Genomic DNA, 22,061 nt, shown 5'->3' on the forward strand with positions numbered 1-22,061 from the left:
CAATTTTTCTCCGACTTTATCAAACCGACCGAAAGATGGCGCCACTTTTTGTTTATTTAATTAATTTGAATTAATTTATGAATTAATTCGATTATTTTTAAAATAAAACTTAATAATTTTATTAATTAATTTTATTTTGCTCTAGAAACTATGAGAAAAATAATAAAAGCATCTAAACACATCATTTTTTTTTTGTTTAAACATTTTCCTCAAAAAAAATTGCGAAAATAATAATAATTTAACGTAACGATTGCCTGGTTTACTTCAACTACAAATCTACTGGTTTTTTTTTATCTCACCTAAACATACAAACCTACAATGTACTTATCGGTACTTAAAAATTAGAACCTTACAAACTGTTATGATTTTTACTTACACATTTTACGGATACTTAAATGCTACACGGTTTTATTTAAACTTTTCACAGACGTAAATACTTAATTCCTTAAAAAGAAACTTTTTCCATAAAGAGATTACCATTTAATTTTTGACAACTGACACATAACCTAAAATACGGTTAACTTAACCTCAATTCTTTTTAATTATATAATTTTAATTAAAATTTAATTCAAATTTTGTATAGTAATATCACTCTTATTCTCATGCAATTGCTCCCTTTTAACTTCACAACTAAATTGATTTTCCCCGACCTTAACTGGTTCCATATTTGAATAAATCACTGTTTGCTTATTATTTCTTCCCTTTAAATCCATATGTTGCCTTTCATGAAGTATTAAATGATTCTTTTGATGGAATGCTTTACTACAAGTGGCGCAAACGTGCGATTTTAAAACACAAGTTCCATCTGGGTGTCTCCGTCTATGTTGTTGTAAGCCATGTTTACCAACGAACCCTTTCGAGCAATGTTCGCAAATAAATTTCTTTTCTTTTTGTTCCGGATGATGGTGATTTAAAGTGTTTTTATGCGAATTGGTTAAATTTACATTAACAGGCATTAAATTCGGGTTGGTTAAGTTTCCCCTTTGAATATTAGTTGCTAACGTACAAATATCGTTAACTAAAGCTGTGTCTCCGTAATGAAGTTTTTTGTGTAAAGTTAAAGCTTCTTCACTATAAAAACCGCAATTACATTCCGGGCAACAATAAGTCCCTTTCCCGGTTGTCGTTGTCGGATCAATTTTGATCGCATTCTGATGAAGTTTATTTAAATTAAAATTATTTCTATCGCAATTATTAAAAATGAACGGTTGTTGTTGGTTATTCGATAACATATTTGGGTATTCATGGTTTGGTTTTTCCGTTGTCGTTGTCGTATGGACTTTTACATGAAACGCTAAGGCTTCTTGTGTGGTAAAAACACATCCACACTCTTGACAAGACAAAGAAATCTTCTTCGAGTGATCTCTCATGTGTGCGATTAAAGTTCGTTTTTGAAGAAACTCTTTGAAACAAATTTCGCAAACGTGTGGTAACTTTCCGTGGATCTTTTGATGGGTAACCAATTCGAATTTTCTCGTGAATGTATCACCGCAAACGTTGCAAACGTACGAATTGAGGGAGCCGTGAAATCTCGAATGCATCACCAATTGATCGTTTTGAGAAAAGGTCTCCCCGCATTCTTCGCAAACGTAGGGTCGCTTCCCCGCGTGAAATTTACTGTGTGTTACTAAATGCCGTCGTAATGCGAACGCTAATCCACAATCGACGCATTTAAATGGTTTCTCTCGATTATGTACCTACAAACAATTTATCTATAAAGTAATTTATTTAATTTAATGATTTATTCACCTTTGCGTGTGATAATAAATGATGTTTTAACGTAAACCTCTTCTTACATTCACCACAATGATAAGGTCTCTCACTAGAATGTAATAACAAGTGGGTATTAAGGCAATGTTTATGTGTAAAAGTTTTTCCACAAAATTCACACGCGTGGGGTCGAATCCCGAGATGCGTACGTTCGTGCGATGTCAAGTGATGCTTCAACGAAAACGATTTTCCACATTTTTGACAAACATACGGTCGGGGTTTGGCTTCCGGCGGGGGTTTTGGTTTATCATTAGTTTGTGAGGGCTCAAAAATATTGATGTTGTTGTGGGTTTTCTCGTGCGCCACCAAATGATGTTTAAAAAGAAATACTTTTCCGCACTTAGAACAATTGTATTGTTTCATTTTTTCTTGATTTTCGTTTTGATTGCGTTGATTCGGATACGAGTTTCTTTGCGCTTCCTCATGGTTAATCTTAAAGCTGGCCAGCGGGGACAAAAAGTGGCTATTTTCGAACGCCTCGCCTTCGTAGTATCTTCCGTAGGTAACTATGTCTTCAACGGGGACATTATTTAGTAAAAACATGGGCATTTTCTTTTTGAAACATCAATTATTGCACTGATCTTATAACCTTTTAGTTATTATGTAAATAGTTTTTAAGAGTCGAAAACAAAACGATCCTAAAAAATGTGGTTAGAATTAGGGGTGGTTTTGGGGAATTCGCAACGGTTTTAACCCACTTTTGGAATGTTTCGGTTTCTAATTTGTGCTGAATTTGTTTAAATACGCGTTTTAATTTACGAGTGACAATAAAATCTATAATATATTGATAAAGGTGAAGCTTTTTAGGAATTTTTGACGTTTACCATCTTACTTAATGACAACTGTGGCTATATTCATTTATGTTAAATAAGGGAATTGGGTTGCATATTCACCAAAAAATAATAATTATGTTATTTAAGTTTTATTGTTTAATTTAACATAATGACAAAAAAAAATTATTTCACTTTTTATAACCTAAATCATAATTTATTCGTTTTTTATTTAAAAAAAAATAAATTTAACTTATTGCGTATTGGGTTGCATACCTTAATGAAGCTTCCTGCAGGGTTTTAGGAGCTTTCTCCCCCGTTTTCTGTTATCCTGGTAGAAATTCGCCGATGACGCAATAGAGGGATGTGCCTGATGTACCTTTTTAGGGAACGCCCACATCGTGAACGGGGATCCTTCGTTCATAGGTTGAAGGTTTTAATTTTCCACTTCTGCGCATTTAATCTTTAAGCTTGTTTTATTTTCCGGTAGCTTTTTGATTATGTTAACAAACCACGTAAATACATCTTCTTGAAAAACCTAAAACGCTGTAAACTCCTCCAGAATTTATAACAAACGGTTGTAAATCACTCAAAGTTGTCTCTTTAAGAAGTTTTGGAAGGATTCGATTCTTAAACACCGTTTTATTTATTTATAGCATGTTACGCTCAAGTACACATTATTTATTGCTTTACAACCGGAGTATTGTTGGTTTCTAATTGTTGTGACTAAGATTTATCGGAACACATTCAGAGTTAATCTATATCTTTCTTGGGAAAGGTAATTTTTAAGTTTTTATTTAACCCAGCCCATTATTTAGTTGCTGCGTCAAAATCGTCGAACTTTTGAGGTTATAAATAGACAATTTGATGTCTTTTTTATCGTTACAGCTAAAGAGATAATTAATTTATTTTTTTTAGCGATAACCTCTTTAAGGAATTTTTTTCAAGGAATTAATTATTGAATTTATCTAAAAATGGGATAAAATCGTGCGTTTGGTGCAAAAGTCGAATTACTTCAGATAATGAACATAACCTTACATAACAAATTTATGAGCTGTCAAATTATTTGTCACCGAATAAATAAAATCATACGAGTTCTAAAAACCCTATTTTCATTGGTTTCGTGATAAAACGTACGTTGTTATCACACAAACGCACAAACAAAGGTGTAAAAATAATTTTAAAAAAAATTTGGATTAAAATAAAGCTCAAAATCGAGATTCTTACGTAAAGTATGTAGTTGATTACATCGTTGTGGTGGGTTTTACGCGAAGGGCTTAATCTCCTTGTACTTGGTAAAAAAAATAAAGACGAGGAAGGTGGTTTCGTGGGGGAGAACAGAGACGACCGAGATTCATTCATTCAAAAAGCCGGCGAATACGGCAACACGAGTTCAGTTCCCTCTCGCACGCCGTAGGCGATCCGTTCTCGTCAAGATTTGAACCCGCAAACCACGTGTTGGAACAAGTATAGACCATTTTTGACCTGAAATAAGAAAAAAAATTAATCAAAAAAAAACCTGTAAAAAATTTTTTATTACCAACATCAAAAATAAAATTTTTTTATTCCAAAATTAAAATTAAAAAATTTTTGTATTCCAAAATTAAAATTAAAAAAGAAAAATGAGTTATAAGTTTAATTTGGGAATATTTAAAAGAAACAATAAATTATTGTGGGTGCTTTTAGTGAGATACTTTTTAATTTTGAACGTTTCCAATTGTGAGGAGGTGAACGATTTCGTTAGTTTTACTTATTACGAAAACGGAGAATTGGAAACGTTGATTAAATTCGGCGGTATTAGCGCCAAAGAAATTTCGGTCGCTAATAAGTAAGTATTAACCAAAAAAAAAAAATAACACAACTTATTCTTATCAGATAAAAGCGATTAAAGAGTGATGTATTACCTTATTTCGAAAATGTGTCATCCTTTTTTACATTAAAACATTAAATTCCAACGCTTTTTTCTATTTTTGCGAATTTAAATTTGCAAAATAATTTTTTTTAAGTGACGTTTAATTGACATAATTAATTTGACAATTTAGTGCCAACTTCAAATAAAAAAAATATTAACATTTCAAACTTGAGATTTCAAAATTAGTCACGAAATAATTAACACATTCATATTTACTTTTAATTTTAAAAAGGAATTTGAAACTCAAACGAGAGCATTCCTAAACGATTTTACCGTTTTTCGTAAACACACTTGAAAATAAAGATTTAAAAAAAAATTATCATAAATCAAACTTTTATTAACCTCAAATTATAACCGCATAAATTTGGAGTTAATATCTTGGTGTTAAAGAGTGATTTCAACGTTGCGTTATGTGGATAACGTTAAAGAAACGTTTATATCTCGATGGGGGTCTTAAAACCACTTGAAAATTGCTTGGAATCTATGAATATCTATTAATAGATTACTCGGTCATCTGTATCTTGCTTCAAACTATAAATATATTAGCACTAACCTTATTTTAGTTCAAGGTTAACGATTATCTTCATTTTCAAATAAATAAATCTTTTTCTTAAAACTATCTTAACGGTTATTTTCGGTCATAACTTTTAATTTCAATAACAATTCACCGAAGTAATCGTATTAAAGAGCATTCACTTAAGATAAAGGGTTAAAGAAATTGAAATGAATCTTTTCAAAGTTAATCGAATACTTAGTGCATTGGAATAATAAATAAAGTTTGTGGGTTCAAAAGGGAAATTATAATTGGAACAACAACAGGAAAAGACATTAACCGTAACTTACGTTCGATATTTCACGAAATTGTTTAAGTCACGTTGGTGCTTCGAGGTTTCAAAGTTATAAATATACACGACACAATAAATTTATGGGGTGATTCGCATTGTGTGAGATTTCTAATTATTTTTAGGTTGTCTTTTTAAACTTGAAGGGTGACAGCAAAATTAATCAAATCGCGAACGCCATCTCTTATTTATGAATTACATTATAAAGTATGATGTTAAATTTGTTCATTATTTTATTACTAATTTTATTTATTAACACTTTTATTGTAAATTTTTATTGAAATTTAACCAATGTTTATTTTTTATTAAATCGTTCTTTTCGCTGCATCACCGACGCCGAAGATACCCGTTTTGATCCAGCTCCGTATTTTTGGAGTTATATTTATTATTTTTAAATTAAATTGTTTAAAAATGATGCGTTTCGGTTCAAATGAACTGGGTGTTCGAAAAGGGAGGAGGAGGAAATGATAAGTTAGGAAGAAAATTTTTTAATTAAAACGACAAAATAATTTAACGCGTCAAGGTTGCCAATTTAAACATTTTGACTTAAAGAATCCGGGTTTGAAGATAAATTTGGACGTTATAATAACATTGATGAGGTCCATGTTGTGCGATAATAATAATTAAACGGTAAAAAAATCCAACACTAACACCAACTGCTTCCAAAAAAGCATTTATTTTCAGGTTTCAAATTTAACAACTAACCTCACTTTTCTCTTCCATCTTTTTTAATAAAATCCTTATTTTTCACTACTTCGAATAATTTCTCTCACTAGATTGAATTTGAGTTACTCCTGGGTTCATAACATTTTCAATATTAATTTTTTTATTAAATTGTTGAGAAAATTAAAAAAAAAAGTTAAATTTTAATGAATATTCTTTCGACATTTCGACTGTCATTAATTTTTTTATGTCAATTCACCTAATGTACAAAATCACTAAAATCAAAATATTCTAACCTAAATAATTAAAATGCGAATATTTATTCACTGCTCCCTCTCATTTTATCCGCTAAAAGTGTTATAATCAGCCGATTAAGTATTAATTTGAGTGTACCGTGCGTGAATAAACGTTTAGAAACAGTTACTTTAATACACACTCACGCACGACAACTAATTTATGCTAAAGTTGTTGGAAAGCTATGTAAAGTTATTGCAACGTATCCGACCAATTACCATAAACTGTCTTTCTTTCGCTATATTTAATTAAATTTCGATTATCTAATTGGAAAATAAAATTGAATAAAAAAAAAACCATAAATCAGAATTTAACTGTAATTATTTGTGAGTAATAATTTGTTTTGAAAGCGTTTCACGTCTCATTATTCAAATCCTCTTGTGTGTTAACAATTAAAGCGGACGAGATAAGGAACGGCCTGTTTTTAGAAAATTTTTAACAATGGGGGTTATTCTACAGATGCTGAGTTTATCAAAATGCCCGGTTTAAGTATCCAAGTGTGAAACGCGATAAGATAATTTTTAAATCCGCAACAAATCCTTTTTAATAACGTAATAATTAAAATTTTTTTTAAATTACATAAGTGACGTTTTAAATAAAGAGGTTATGTTAAAAAACCTACTCAGTATTTCTTATCGCCTTTTCTTTCTTTACGGTTATTTTGTTCTATTCTACTCGTTTAAGTTGTTCTAAAATTTCCGTGAGTGTTATTTTAAGGTTTAAATCGAGAATTCTAAACAAGTTATTTTACGGAAAATCTAATTCCAACTTTGTTTACATTAAACGAATTTTTTGAGGTTATGTTAATTTTTTTTTTGACGTGAGCAGCTTCATTAATTAATTTGAGTTGCAATTAAAATTGATAGATGGCGGTAATTTTTTGTTTATTTTAAGTAAATTGTTCATCGTAAAGAGTTAAATAATGAAACCGTCAAGAACAAACTGTGTATACGGTTATATAGTAATACACGTCGTACAGTAATAGCCAAGTCGTAATACATAAATACGAAACGTAAAGAGAGAGAAATATGCGTAGGATGCATTCAATTGCAACATGTTTAAGGTAGTCGAAGAAATTTTTAAAATAGTTTAAGAAACGCGCCTATAAAGCGTTGTTGTTGATGCCTCGGGGAAATCTATGCAGATTCTGTGATTGAATCTAGATGTAACTTTACCGTATAAGCTTATCTTATTTATGGGTCTTTGATAATTTTTGATCGGATCGTTTCTTAACTCGATTGTTCTTGTTTAAATCTTTCTATTCGTGATGGAATTAATTTTTTTGTTTAAAAATAGAATAAGGCGCGTTAAATGTGACGCGGAAATGTTAATGTGGCGCCGTACACTTTCAAAACTGTCTCCAATGATTGCTGTTTATGGGAAATAATTCCAGTCCTAAATCCATTATTAATTTTCTTACAATTATAATTAAAAAGAAAATTTTAAAAATTATTTCCTCAATAAATATTGTCACGATTTAACGAAATAAAAAAAATGTACCATGAAAAGAATAGGATTACGAAACGGCCTCCTAAAAAGGATTGTAAAAGAAGATTTTGAAACGGGTTTATTTCCGTATTTTAGACTTTCTGTATCGGTTTACACACGAAAGTTATTTTATGGTTATAAATTCTTTTTTGACACTTCAAATGTCACAATCATGAACCTAACTTCACACTTTATATAGTTGTGCCAACTTCATACTGATTTAGCATAAAAAAAATACCTCCATTTTTATTTTTTAAATATAAATAAATTAATTACATTTTTATTCGAAGCGATTAGTTTGTGTCCTTGGGGAAGTCACGAGATATTCGATACGGTTTACAAAACTACTTTTAGGGTGAGTTTAAATGGGAAGGGGACCGGAATTAATGTAGTTATTTATCAAAGTTGACGAGTCGATGAGTTTGTGGGGGTGAAAAGGATTCTTTTTTAACAAAAATCAAATTTAAGCGATTTCGAAACTAGATCGGGTCAAGAAAGTTTGAAACTTTATCTTTAATGTAGGTAATAAAAGATTATGATAAAAAAAGGAATGCGTTACGTCAACGAAGATTTTGTAAAAGAAAACGTTTTTGCTACTTAAAATTAATTCACGTCAACCTGTAAATTGGCGAAGCACTAATTGCCTCCTCAAACGCTAAAGATATATGTACGGACTTCTTGTATACACCTGTATGGGTTTGTCGCGTCAACGTACTCGGTATATGCCCGCGAGAAATTACCTCGTTTTCTTCGGACGTTTTACATTTCTAAAGGATAGTTTACACCGAAAGAGTGAAAATTTACACGTCGAATTTCAATTAACCTCAAACTGTCAATTTAAACGTCAACATAATTTGAAATGTCAAAATTTAATTTGAAACGTCAACTTAAAAACGTCAAATTGTACGTCAAATTTTTTTAGTGTAAAAATAAAATTAAAAATTTATAATTTAAGTCTGTTTTATGTAAAAGATGGTTTATTGGCAAGTGACAGGTTAATAAATTTCGAGTAAGAACTTTTTTTTGTTGTATCTTCGGTTCGGTAACGAGAGGGTTATTTTTAGATGAACAAGTCGAAGTAGACGCCGGCAAACAGCCCAGTTTACATGAATAATAATTCTTCCTTTAGCACCTAACTAACGGCGTTAAGCACACGAGGACGTGAAAGGAGTTAAAACCTCTTCAACTTCTTTATTATTATTTGTTTTCTCCGACTTTAATAGCCGCGATCTGCCAATCACGTTTGTTCCACTTGATCAAGTTGGTATCCAAAAATGTCTTTTTAAAAACTCAATTTTGATTAATTAACACGAAATAGTCAGTTCTAGAAAGTTCTACTGCCTCATCCTTAAATGTTTCCTTATAGATAACTTTGTATCTTTACAAAGATATAAAAGGAACAATTTCGTCACAAATCGCCGAAATCGCTTGCGGACGAGGCGCTAGTTTTGAATATACTACAACTTAGCGCTGAATAACAATTAAAACTAGAACTAACACTAGACCTACAACTAGAAATAGTCGGGTTTAGCCGTGCGTCTTCAAAGATGGCTAAACCCAAATGATTCTAGTTCTAGGTATGGTGTTAATTCTACATAGTAACAGTGCAAGTGTAAAACTAGAACTAACGCAGTCTATACCTAGAACTAGAATCAGTCGTTTTAGCCGTCTTTAAAGACGTGTGGCTAAACCCAAATGATTCTAGTTCTAGGTCTAGTGTTAGTTCTAAAGCTAGTGTTAGTCTAGTTTTATTTGTTATTCCGCGCTAGATTGTTGTATATTTTTATTGAAATATTTGAAAGGTTTAATTTATTTATTCGCAAAATTTCACTTAATTACCATTTCAATACCTTGCATAAACAATTTTTTAGTGCAACAATTAGAAAGTTAATCTGTCCATCAACAATCACATTATATTCATTTAAAATTTTCAATTTTACTTTATATCAACTTTCTAAATTTCACTCGAACTTGTTGTGATAAAAATTAAGTTGGTATTACTTGTTAACCCCTCCCTCCCCCAAAAAAAATGTCTCTTAATAAATCGAATCATCTCGATGAAAATGAGTCACCTTCCTGTGATCTGCGAAGCTTGACGCCCCAGCATCCCATCTCGAACGAATGCGAAAATGTATTTATCGTCTAGTTTTATTTAAAAGGTTGAATTTCACTTTTCAATGTCGATAAATCCAAAACTTGAAAAATCTCCCCCGCTGTTGATGGTACTCGACCTTAAAGAGGCTCTATTGTTCCTCAAAAACACTCTGCCGGTGCCACGTAACACTTATTCTTGTTCTTCTGGGGTCTACAAGACTTTTTTTCACTTTCTGGTCGATAAAGTTCACCAACTAGCTTAGTTCTCGGTAACAAATCGCGTAAATAGATTACTCACTCGTTTCGAACTTCGTTTCAACTTTCAACATCGGAATATGTTACCAAGAGATTTACAAATACAACCCGATAAAAATAACAGGTTTTTTAGTCCAATCTCATTCGATTTGTAGTCGGAATTGAATTTTATTTGTTATAATTTTCGTTAAAATAAAATCATTTCGGTCAAGTTTCTAAAAACAAGTTATTTTTAAACACCGTTTTTTGAAATTTCCCAGTTTATTATTCTAAATCGAGCAAATTGGGTCTTTGAATCTCGTTTAAAACGATGATATAATCGTTATTATTAGCACTCAAAGATTTTAACCTTACTTTATAATAAAACTAAATTATTATCTATTAAAAATTTAACAAACAATCAAAATATTTAAGTGTTAAAAACCCGGGAGTAACTTAAATTTAATCTAGAGAGATATTTTTCAAAATTGTGAGAAATAAGAAAGATTTTATTAAAAACAACGTAATGAAAGAGAAAAGTGAGGTTAGTTGTTAAAACTGAAAGATATTTGTGATACTTGACTTCGACGACGTCGGCCAAGGTTATTTCTTTCCAAGGACTTTTGTATAAAAAAAATGTAATAATAGCCGAGAATCTAATTAGAAGAGAGAATAAATAATGAATAAGATTAAAATAAAAACGAATTTAGGTTGGTATCACTTAAAATTTTCCATAACTCAATTGAAGTAGTCATTTCTAAAAATCGTTTTAAAGTAATGTTTTAATTTTTTTAAGACGGCTAAACCCGAATGTTTCTAGTTTTAGGTCTAGCGTTAGTTGTAACGCTAGTTTTAATTTGACACATAAAAGTTAAAGGTGAAGTAATTCCATAATGGTTCAGTTTGAATTACAAGAAAACTCGAGTTAGTGAAATTCGACATAGAGAGAAATAAAAACACATTTTAAACCTGGTTCAAACGTTTTGAACTTACGAAAATTATTCGACTTACAATTAGAGAATAGTTCGAAATATAGAAATTCCAATTAGGGGAATTTCACTGTATTTATATCGATTTCCGCTTAAATTTAATCTTTGAACGTTTCGCAAAACTAAAATCTCAAAACTAAATCTAAAATTTCTTGGAGTAAGAATTCTAAATAAACACATTCGAGGAAATTTAAAGTTAATCAAAAATAATAAATTCATCCCTAAAACCAAAGTTATCTCAAAAATTCCTAAACTCTCTCGTATTTTTTGATAAATTCCTTTGAACATCGAAACCGAAAAGTGACAATCCATCAACCTGTTTTTCCTTTTTTTTCTTTAGATCAGATAAACCACAACGGTTCTAAGAAATGGACTTTAAAAAAGAAACAAAAAAAACGAGAATTGTTTAATTAACCGGCCCCCAAACGTATCGAATTCAAACCCGAATCTTTTTCCTTTTCTCTTTGTTTCTAACCTTAACCACGCTGTGCTAGGGTCAATTAAAAACTCACCTTCGATTGGTTTTAATCAGAGAAACTGCGTCTTTGATGTTGCACCGAATGAAAATAAAAATAAAATTAAAATATATATTTAAAAAAAAAACTTGGAATGTTACACCTTCACGACTCTCACACATATTTCAACCCGTTAACGAGTTAATAACGAACCCGAAAGCTTCTTCTTTTCGATTTAACGTTTATGAATATTTATGATCATCACAAACCCACCGATTATAACCTCACTTTTTTTTTACTCCCAATATTAAAATCGACGTGTGAGGCATTTTAATCAAATCCATTTTCAACACTAACATTTATTTAAAATTTAATCAAAATTTTTAGGTTATAATTTGACGTCACTTTGACGTTTTCAATGACATCAAATTCTCGATTTTAAGGTTTTATTTTTTGTAAAGATAATCCAGCTTAAATAATAAAGTGGTTTTTAAATAATAAAGCTGTATCGTTACGGGGTTTAAACCGGTAACGAGTAGACGTCGTTTAAGTTTACGAACGATTCTATTAGATTACCACCACACACACAATCGCGTACTCAACAATAATAACAATAAAAGAAAACAGAAAGGAATTGAAGGCGCGCGCGAAGAGAAACCGGCGCGAGATGAAGATGATTTACGATCGTAAAGGTTTTATTTCGCAATCAGGGCTTCTTATGGCGCGTATCGGGGGGCGAAATTTACAATTTAAAAGTCAACTTAACTTAAAAAAACAAGCCCGGTATTCCTTAGGCGGTTTTACGACTCCTTCTCGAAGATAAATCACAAAGCCTCACTCGTTAATATCGCAACCTGTTAATTACACTTTCACATTAAATCTTTAACATAACCTTAATATCAAAAAATAAAATTTTTTTATTCTAATTTTTATGTTGGCATCCTTTCAAATCTTCCATCTTTGATGATTTTTTGATTTTCTTGTCAGCTGTCATTAATAAATTTATTTTAATTTTAGAAATGAATCTGGGTTATCTCTCCGACAAATAAGTAACGGAAAACGATTTCTTCAATTAATCTACGACGAAGAATCCTTAAAAGAATGCAATTACATCCAGGAGAAAGACCAAGTTGAAAAGTTCCTCAACTCGTTTAATCCGGCCAATTTTTATAATTCAAGTTCTACCTCAAAAGTTATTGTGGATAATTTACGAGATCGAAATCTACCTCCTAATGTGAAGAGTTGGTTTAATTTTAGGCGGATGAAGAAATTGTGTCACCAAAAATTGAGGGAAATTAAAAGCGAATTAAAAAAGTTAGAAAAACGCCGCTTGGAGGAGATGGAACAAGAAAATCTTTTCGGGAGGTAAATTATTTAGAAAATTTCTAAATTGAGCAAGTATTTATTATTGAAATACACGTGTAGTTTTAAATTGTGCTTATTGTTTATCGCTTTGAAAATCTGTTTTTCTCTTCCACGTTGATAGTTTTCGCTTTAATCGCTTCAAAAAGTTTATTTAGATTTTCTTTTTTTGGTTCTTTATTAATTATTATAGGTCAATTCGAAATCGAAGAAGTTTTCAAGTACTTTTACCGGGATCGAATTGGTGCGGTGATAGAAACCGAGCGGAATCCTATACGGATTTAAATCTATTTTGGAAAACGGATAAATGCTGTAGAACTCACGATTTCTGCAAAAAGGATATCCCCGGATTTTCTTTTCGTTACTCCTATTATAATTTTCGACCGTTTACGATTTCTCATTGTAAATGCGACGACAGGTAAACAAAAAAAACTTTTTTAAAAAAATCTAAATTTAAAAAGTCGAAAAACAATGGATTTATTTTGATTAGAAAATCAAAACTGAACTTGACACTTGAAATCAAGCGTAAACTAACAAGAGACCGGTAAAGAGACGTGGTTTCACTTAAATATAATAAACACGACCATCTCTTTCACCCCACACACACTATCTACGTGAATTTACATCCAAATATTTATATTTTAAATCTTCTCCACGCCGAGATTATTTTTTCGTTTAATGATTTATTAAAAATTTTAAACTTAACACGTTTATATTTAAAAATAGAATTTTTTTGATCAATTTTTGAGCTAGGCAACCGTTTGAGCGCAGGTGGCGCGGTCTAATTCGGAGAAGAGGTCACCGAAACCGCATTCTTCGCCAAAAAATTACCGTGAAGATTGAGGTTTTTAAACAGCAAAAAAAAAAATTTCTATTTAATTTATTATTTTTTATCAAAACTTACGGAATTAGTTCCTAGAAAAGATAAGTATCGTAAAATTTTCTATGAAATAAAGTTTTTATTATTAATTTGACGTAATGTTGATGAATTTGAGGTTGTTAAATTTTTTAATGACATTTAATACCAACTTAATTGTGGTGGAACAAAAAGTCACTAAAAGTGCTGCATTATTGTTTATTATCTTTTTTGGTTTTTTAACCAATTTTATATCCGTATCATAAAAAGAAATTATTTACAAGAAATGATTTATTGAGAAGAAAGATTTTTGATTACCATATGGGTAGTACAAAGCTGAATATTTTTCTGCATTTAAAATTAAATTAAAAATAGAATGACATTAGATCCTTTGACAATGACGTTCAGTGACTTTTAAATTTAAATTAGTTCATATGACATTTAGAGATTTTGAAATTCTTAACCTAAGGTAGATCTAGGTTTCTTTAGGTTTATCTACCTTGTTCTTAACCTACATTGACAGTGACGTTTAATATTTTTAATCAAAGTATTTATATTAGAAGTATTTTTGATATAAAATCCTTTTGAAAGAAACCGTTTGAAAAATTAGGAAGTAATTTGCTTGGAAGTAAATACAGAAGTAGGTCAAGTCCACAAATTCAAAAATAAAATTTCTCGAGACAAACTCTAATAAATAATATTCTATTAAAGAATAAGATAAAAATTCCGTAAAACTAACATCTCAAATCTCGATCTTAATTAAATTAGACCGAAAACGTTTTTACAACCCAAACTTAAATTTCCACTATTTTAAACTTTTATCGCAAAGCTCGTAAATTTCTTCCGCATTAAAAGCTCATCCGAGCGACGATTTCTTAAAACGTAACTTTAACGTTCTTTAATAGCCCCTCGAAATGGGAAATCAGATTTTCAAAGCGCCGCAAACAATCAAACAAGAAAAAATAGAATAAAATTTTTTTTTAAATTTGTGATTTCGAATTTGAAATTGTTTAAGGACGAGAAGAGATATAAGCGATTTTCTTCGGGTACCGGGTACCCAATGGTGCGGAAAAGGTTACTCCGCAAAGAAATACACCGACGTCGGGATGTTCTCCCAAACGGATAGGTGTTGTAGGAAACACGATCTCGCCTGTCCGTATTGGATCGGCGGATTTCAAATGAAATACGGCGTCCGAAACAACATGATCAACACGTTGATGCATTGTAGCTGCGACGAACGGTAAATTTTTTTCATCAAAATGTTAAAATAAAAAGTTGGAGTGACAGGTAAAAATTCCGTAAAGGTAAATAATGTAAATCGAGGGGGCGAAATCGGAAAAGACAATTGACAAGTAGCTGAATGGAGGCGTCGGTGTGTGAAGATACTTTTTTTTGCGCGATATAAAACATAATGACTCTTGGTTCTTTTCGTTTCGGTTTCTTTCGCTTTTATTTCAACTTCGCGACAATACAAGTTGCTAACTTTACAACTAAAATTATTTATGACAACCTATAAGCGTCACATTGACAGTTGATTTTAATAATTACTATTTTCAAATAAATTAATTCGTTGTATCATCGTGACGCGATCCAAACTTGATTGTTCTTTTATCTATCCACTCAAAACGTATTCCTTTCTTTGAGTATGTATTATTAAAACCTTTATTATTTCTTCTCCCTTCATGTCAAATCTAAAAAAGGGATTCTTTGTGTTCTCCGTAAAGTATTTTATTTCATAGACTCCTTTTAACTTCACCTCCTCCTTCCTATTTATTTTTTTTAAGATAAAATCTCTTCCAGGTGATTATTTTATATTTATCTTTACAGCCCCCAATTCACAAAAAAAATCTACTTCATTCAATTAGTTTGAGTCAATAAAGTTTTAAGAGGCGGGGTTATAAAATCTTGTTCATTTTATTTTTATTTTTAACTCAAAAACGTGTTTGAATTGTAGTTTAGCCATTTCCCCCGGCCAACTTTTAACGAGAGAATTCGAGAATCGTTCGATTTGACCAATTTGTGGTCGAAAATCGTAAACGAGACAAAGCCACAAAGACGGTAAAGATTAAAACTCACTAATTGACACTGATCGTGCTGGTAAATCAGTCAATTGGAAACGAAACTGGGAAGAAAAAGGAAAAAGTTAGTTCCAAGTATTTATCTTGGACTCCATTAATTGCAATTTAAACTCAAATAGGGGTTTTCGAGATAAAAACTGAGTCGTAAACAGGTTTTTTCTCCTTTTATAAAGATAAAATTGATGTTTTCTTTTTTAAAGGAAACGCTGTTATCGATACATTTACTCACGCATGATTTTTCTTTATTCTTTTCCTTTTTGTTAACCCCCCGGGTGGCTTTTACAAATTGCACGCACATACATTAAAACTTCACAAATAATAGAATGGGGAGAAAAGAGAGAGGGTGGTAAAAACTAATCGTCGATAATGCGCATTGTGTGCCTTTATCACACACTTCCGGTCCAATGCGGAGACTTGTTTATTACCATCCCTACACACACACACACACACATAGTAAAACCTCCAAAAATGGGGATCTATTTATGACAAGACCAAATTGAATCAACTTAACCTCAAAATTATCAACAAACTTTTGACGTTTAAAAAAATAAATATAATTATTAAATATAACATATTACTTAAAAATTGTTTTAAATACTCACCAAAACGAGTGCTGAAGTGATTCCCAATTTCAATCATATTTCAAAAAGGTTAAAAACACTATTTTGACGAACGAAAACACAAATTGACAGAGAAACAAAAATGACATTTCAATATCGACATTACTTTATCGATAAACACAACGCCATCTATTAACGTTGATAAAACTATACTCGTAGAAATAAATTTGAATTAATTAAAACTTTTAAACTATCTTTTTTGTTGTTACTTAGTAAAGAAAATCATTATTTTTCTTTGGTTTCTTAAGAACATTTTACTCGATTTAATTAATGTGGGAGAAAAACAACATAACTTCAAAATTATCGCAAAATTTTTGACGTTTAAAAAATAATAAATCGATTAGAAAAGCATTAATTATAAATCGTTTTAAACATTTGCCGAATAAAATACATCGCTTTAACTTATTGAGTGATTCCCATTTTCCATCTTATTTGGAAAATCTTGGAAAAAACACTATTTTGACGACCACAAACACAAATTGACAGCAAAACAAAAATGACATTTCAATAGCGACACTACTTTATCGATAAGCACAACGCCATCTATAAAAAATAAAATATAACCTCAAAGATAAAAAATTCATCATCTTAAATCAACAAGTGTTAAAAGGTTTATAAAACATACTTATGACGATTTTTAAACGTGGGAAGTGACCAAAAACGGCATCGACACGTCTCCAAACTGAAAAACAAATAATAACCGAGCCCCGTAATGAATTATTTAACTTCCTTTTAACCGTTCCGTTTCAAAATACCTCAACATCAAGAACTAGTCTTCACCTCCTACACAGTTTAAAGGCATATTTCATTACGACTTCAAAATCAACACGGTAATATTCATTAGAATCGTTTAGAATAACCTTTATTTTTTGTTGATGTTGTTCCAAGAAGTAAGAAATAAATTTGAGTTATAAATAACGGAAGACGACAAAAGCACGAGGTGATTGTCGCCCTTTTAACGTCCATCCATAAGAATATACGACCCTAATAAACATATCTATGCCAGAACTACCTCTATATAGTCTCTTTTATAAGAGGGCAGTCGTTGTCTCGAGGGTTTTTCGCCTTTCCAAGAAGTCTTTAAGAATATTTTTTATTTTTATTTCAGATTTCGGGCTTGTTTAAAACGTGTTGGGACGATCGACGCGAATTTAGTTGGGAACATTTTCTTTAATTTTGTCCAAAGGGAATGTTTCACCTTAGAACCGAAGAATAAATGCGATAAAAAAAAATTTAACAATTTAAAATTGAAGAAAAATGATTCGATGAAGAGTATTAAGGTGAAAAATTCAAACGTACGGCGAAGAAAACGCAACGAAAGGAAATGTAGGAGGAAGAACTCTGAAAGAAAAGCTACTATTCGAAGAAATTTAGTTTATTAATTAGGTCTTTATTAATTTAAAATCGATTTGTTGAAATATTTTTTTAATTTAGCCGAATATATTTATTTATTAAAAAGATTTATTTTTTTGTGATGTGTTCTCGATGTACTTAAAATTTAAAAGTACTCAATTTAAAGTTAGAAAAAATGTTATAAGTGATATTAATTATTTAAAAATCAACAAATTAAAGTGCCATAATATATTTTATTTGTATTTATTTTCTTTTCCGGGAAACGAAAGCAATAGTTATTTAAAATAAAAAAAAATCTTAGTGTAGCTCGATGTGTAACGAAAAATTTCTCGAAAAAGGATTATTTATTTTAATTTTAATCGTGTATTTGTAGAGCAATAAAAAATCAATCCATTTTCTTATTTATTTCCGTTCAAAATCCTCAGCAATCCTCAGTACATAAAATAACCTCAAAAAGAAACATAACCTCACACGTCTAATCTATTTTTCAAAAAATTTCTAATCTATTTTTAGAAAAAACTTTTAAGAGATAAAAAATAACTCACCGTCTCAAATAAATCAAGAAGCAATTTCCATTTTCCATACTATTTAAAAAGAATTGACAAAAACCCACTTATTTTAAGAACTACAAATTGACACGGTAATAAAGGTACCATTCAATAATCAATCGAAACTACCGCCATCTATTGACATTAACAATAATTATATATAAAGGTCATTATAAAAATTAAGATTGGTTTTCCTTTGAAATGCCATTCGTTCCTGCAAAAATGTCAATCATCCAGGTAAACATCATGTACTTAATGTTGAGCTAGGCTAGTTTCGTTTTGAAATATCATCCTTTAAAAAAAACAATTTTTTTAAATTGTTTAGAGAATACAAAAAAAGTTCACCGCGTAAAACCAACATAAATCGTCGAATAATTTCTATCTATCACTTTATTTCAAAAAGCTTGCACAAAAATATGTTACTTTAATAAGTAAAAACACAGTGATAGAAAAATAAAAATGACATTTCAATAATCAATCGACATTACCGCCATCTATTAACATTACCTGTAACTACAAATAAATACTTCAAATTATAATGAACACAATCTCAAACGTCAAAATTAAAAATCTACTTTTAGAAGTTAAAAGCAAATAAATTCTATTTAAACACACTTTCGAGTATTTCTTAAATATTTAAAGACTTCTTCTTGTTGAGTTGAGTAGTTAATACAAAAAAAGTCTTTGTGGATTTAAGCGTACCTAATGGGCGCCGAAAAATACCTTCTAACTTTATTTTTCTCAACGTTTCTCGATTCCAAAACTGCTTCTTCTAAAATTCGTTTTAACAAACATTTTAAACGTTGATTTTCTTCCAATAAAATCAACTTTTCTGCTTTTAAATCCCCACAATCTATTTTGACTTTATTAAAAAGGTTCCAAATTCCGTTCAATTTCATTAAATAGTCTAAAGATTCATCGATAATGCCGGTTGACGTAGGTTTTGACGATTTTGGTGCTTGTTGGATTAAATCAATCGGTTTTTTTAAACATTTTTGTTTTAATTCGAATGTTTCGAGTTCTTTTTGTACTTTTTCGCTTAAATTAATCTCCGATTTGATCGGTTTTAATTTAAATTTTTGTTTAATTAAGATTTTATAAGTTGCGGTTTTAAAAATTTCATTTTCAACCTTTTCTTCTTCTTCTTCTTCTTCGATTTCCTCGGAATCTTTTTCTTCATCTTTTTGTTCTTGAATATTAATTTTCATAAAACCGTTTAAATTATTTTCCTCTTCAACAACAAAAAATTCCTCTTTATTCACTTCATTCTTAGAAAATCTTAAAACTTTCTCTTTTTGCGTTTCGTATTTTCGGCAATTTTGAGCCAAACCCAACAAAAACTCCCCTTTTCGTTCCCATTTCCTTAACTCATCCATCGATTCTTTTGCGGACTCACTCAAAACCCTCAATTTCTTTTCATCACGATCCAAATCCTTTTTTAACCTCATTTTTAAATTTAAGGTTAACTTATTTAAGTCATTAATCGTGTTTTTTAAAAAATTTATACTCTCAGTTCTTTGTGAAACTAACGTTTTTAATTCGCCCCGATATCTTTCGATTTGTATTTCTTCCAACTTAATTTTTTCCACATTTTTATTAATTTCCTCAGAAAATTCATTATCAATTCTTTGCATCTCAGCTAATTGAGCACGCCTTTTATCCGTTTTATCTACGTAAATATTAATTGTTAATAAAATTTTTGACCAAATTTCACCAGACAGTGCCTCTTTACATTTCTTTAATTGTTGTAATTCTTGTTTATTCTAAAAAAATAATAATTACTGCTAAATTACAATAACATTTCAAATTTAACTCTACTTTATCAACATTTTAAGCGCCATCTATTACTTAAAAGATGAATCTATAATTATCAATATTATTTTTAATTAATTGTTTTCATTATTTTAGTGATTCATCCCTAATTTAGTATTAATTAAAATTTAAACAATCTAATTAAAATAATTAAGCAAAAGTTACCAAAAAATCGCCATCTATCAACGTCATCAAAAATCATATTTCTAATCTACAAATAGCAAACCAAATTCGTAATTTCTTTTGTGTTTAATGATTGAAAAGCGTTAAATTACAAGATTACAATGAATTGTCATCGAATCAAGGCTTTTATTTGTTTATAACAATGTTATAACATCCTGCTTTTTATCCTTTCCCAATTAAAAGGTAAAAAATCAGATTTTAAAACAGTTCCGTTCAAAATCCACAGTTAAAATGGGGTTTGCTATAATTATTGGTTTATTTTCGATAATTTTAACATCAACAAACGTAAATTATTCATTTATATTAATATAAACAATTTTTATTTTTTTTCCGTAGGGATTAGAATGCGGAAATGCTTCCGGACTCAACACAACCGAGTTAAGAGTTTTATTAAAAACGTGCATATTCAAAGAAAATCTGGATACGAAACAAAATAAAACTGAAAATAACGATTACAATAATGAATACGACGATTCTTATTTCTACGACGACTTTTTAGGAGGAAACGAAAGAAATCAAACTGAAAACGATAAAGAGACAACAACGGAAGAAATTTTTAATCACCCCGGAAGATGTACTTATCATTGTATTTTTAAAAAATTAAATATTGCAAGTATTTTTCAAAAATTATTTTGACATTTCTTTTACATTGACGTTTCTAAATTAATTTTAATTCAGATCGATCAAGATGGATTTCCCGATCATGAAAAGGTGTCACAAAATTTAAAAGTTGAGGCGAAAAACGACGAATTAAAAGATTTCCTTCAAGATTCAATTGATGAGTGTTTTCAAGTAACCCAAGGTAACTTTTTAAATTTAATCTCCCCCATTTTTTTAATTTAATTAATTTTTTAGCTGAAGAATTAGATGTATGCGACTTTTCCTATAACTTTTTTAAATGTTTGGCGGAAAAAGCACGCGATAATTGTTCCGATTGGCCTTTAACGGACTCTTTAGTTTACGATTTATTTTAGTAACTCAATAATACATACCTCTTTTGCAAATTCATCCAATTTTTTTAAGTAATAATCATGTTGTTCTTGCAAAACGTTCTCCCCTTGATGTTCTTGTCCGAAAAAGATCGTTTTAAGATGTTCGATATCACCCTCAGAGCGATTTTTAATTATTTCCCCTTCAAAAACCCACTCGTCTAAAGATATACTTAAATCGCAATCGAATTGTTCCTTTAATTGATGCGAATAAGTCTTGAAAAACTTAAGCATCTCATCGATACGCAATAAATGCGACTGTAAATTGTTTGAGTATTGAAACTCAGCCTCATCGAGTTCTTTAACTAAATTATCGATGACTTTATTTTTTATATTCAACGTTCTTTCAAGCCATCGTCTTAAATGTTCGCAATTCTCTTTCATCTCGGTGCATTTCTTTTGCCTTAAAAATTGGTGCCACTCCAAGTTAATTTTTGCTTTGTTTAAACGGGAAAAAACGTCCTCTTTGCGAATTTTATTTTTCATAAACGTGTTTAAAAGTTGCTCTTTTCTGCGGCGATTTTCCTCCTCTTGATCGGCTTTTAATTGCATGTATTTCGCACGCTGATCATCCGACATTTTTGCAAGTTTATTTGCAAAACTTTTCGATTTTTTACCCATTCTTAATATTAACTTAATCTTTTTTATTTAAATAAATTGAGTTTATAAGTTAACCTAAAAATCGATATTGTTGTTGAATGGTTTCTATGGAAACAAACAGAAAATAACAATTCTACTTTATCGACATT

At 30.2% G+C, this 22,061-nt stretch overlaps 4 protein-coding genes across 9 annotated transcripts; 2 read left to right on the forward strand and 2 right to left on the reverse strand.

Annotated features, from left to right (window-relative positions):
* Positions 1-116: 116 nt before the first annotated feature.
* Positions 117-2,611, reverse strand: LOC111426253 (zinc finger protein 615-like). Of its 2 annotated transcripts, XM_023060701.2 has the most exons (3): positions 2,469-2,603; positions 1,750-2,408; positions 117-1,697 (listed from the first exon to the last, which is right to left on the reverse strand). In XM_023060701.2, exons 2-3 carry the CDS (start codon positions 2,317-2,319, stop codon positions 564-566), a joined length of 1,704 nt encoding a protein of 567 aa, XP_022916469.1. In that variant the 5' UTR covers positions 2,320-2,408; positions 2,469-2,603; the 3' UTR covers positions 117-563. The 2 variants fall into 2 exon arrangements, with proteins under 2 accessions (XP_022916469.1, XP_022916468.1); XM_023060700.2 differs by having other exon boundaries at positions 1,750-2,611.
* Positions 2,612-3,977: 1,366 nt separating this feature from the next.
* Positions 3,978-18,174, forward strand: LOC111426294 (uncharacterized). Of its 3 annotated transcripts, XM_023060775.2 has the most exons (5): positions 3,978-4,368; positions 12,529-12,876; positions 13,067-13,291; positions 14,745-14,969; positions 17,536-18,174. In XM_023060775.2, exons 1-5 carry the CDS (start codon positions 4,163-4,165, stop codon positions 17,807-17,809), a joined length of 1,278 nt encoding a protein of 425 aa, XP_022916543.2. In that variant the 5' UTR covers positions 3,978-4,162; the 3' UTR covers positions 17,810-18,174. The 3 variants fall into 3 exon arrangements, with proteins under 3 accessions (XP_022916543.2, XP_071052340.1, XP_071052339.1); XM_071196239.1 differs by lacking the exon at positions 14,745-14,969; XM_071196238.1 differs by lacking the exon at positions 13,067-13,291 and having other exon boundaries at positions 3,979-4,368.
* LOC111426256 (dynein regulatory complex subunit 2-like) lies at positions 18,008-22,026 on the reverse strand. Of its 3 annotated transcripts, none has more exons than XM_023060708.2 (3): positions 21,316-22,026; positions 18,326-20,091; positions 18,008-18,228 (listed from the first exon to the last, which is right to left on the reverse strand). In XM_023060708.2, the coding sequence occupies exons 1-2, from the start codon at positions 21,931-21,933 to the stop codon at positions 19,021-19,023; spliced, it is 1,689 nt and encodes a 562-aa protein (XP_022916476.1). In that variant the 5' UTR covers positions 21,934-22,026; the 3' UTR covers positions 18,008-18,228; positions 18,326-19,020. The 3 variants fall into 3 exon arrangements, with proteins under 3 accessions (XP_022916476.1, XP_071052334.1, XP_071052333.1); XM_071196233.1 differs by having other exon boundaries at positions 18,008-18,260; XM_071196232.1 differs by having other exon boundaries at positions 18,008-18,278.
* Positions 20,515-21,331, forward strand: LOC111426308 (Odorant-binding protein 59a). Its single transcript, XM_023060794.2, has 4 exons — positions 20,515-20,608; positions 20,660-20,932; positions 21,002-21,125; positions 21,179-21,331. Exons 1-4 carry the CDS (start codon positions 20,555-20,557, stop codon positions 21,295-21,297), a joined length of 570 nt encoding a protein of 189 aa, XP_022916562.1. The 5' UTR covers positions 20,515-20,554; the 3' UTR covers positions 21,298-21,331.
* Positions 22,027-22,061: the final 35 nt, after the last annotated feature.

Source organism: Onthophagus taurus, chromosome 5 (assembly GCF_036711975.1).
Source record: "Onthophagus taurus isolate NC chromosome 5, IU_Otau_3.0, whole genome shotgun sequence".
NCBI lineage: Eukaryota > Metazoa > Arthropoda > Insecta > Coleoptera > Scarabaeidae > Onthophagus > Onthophagus taurus.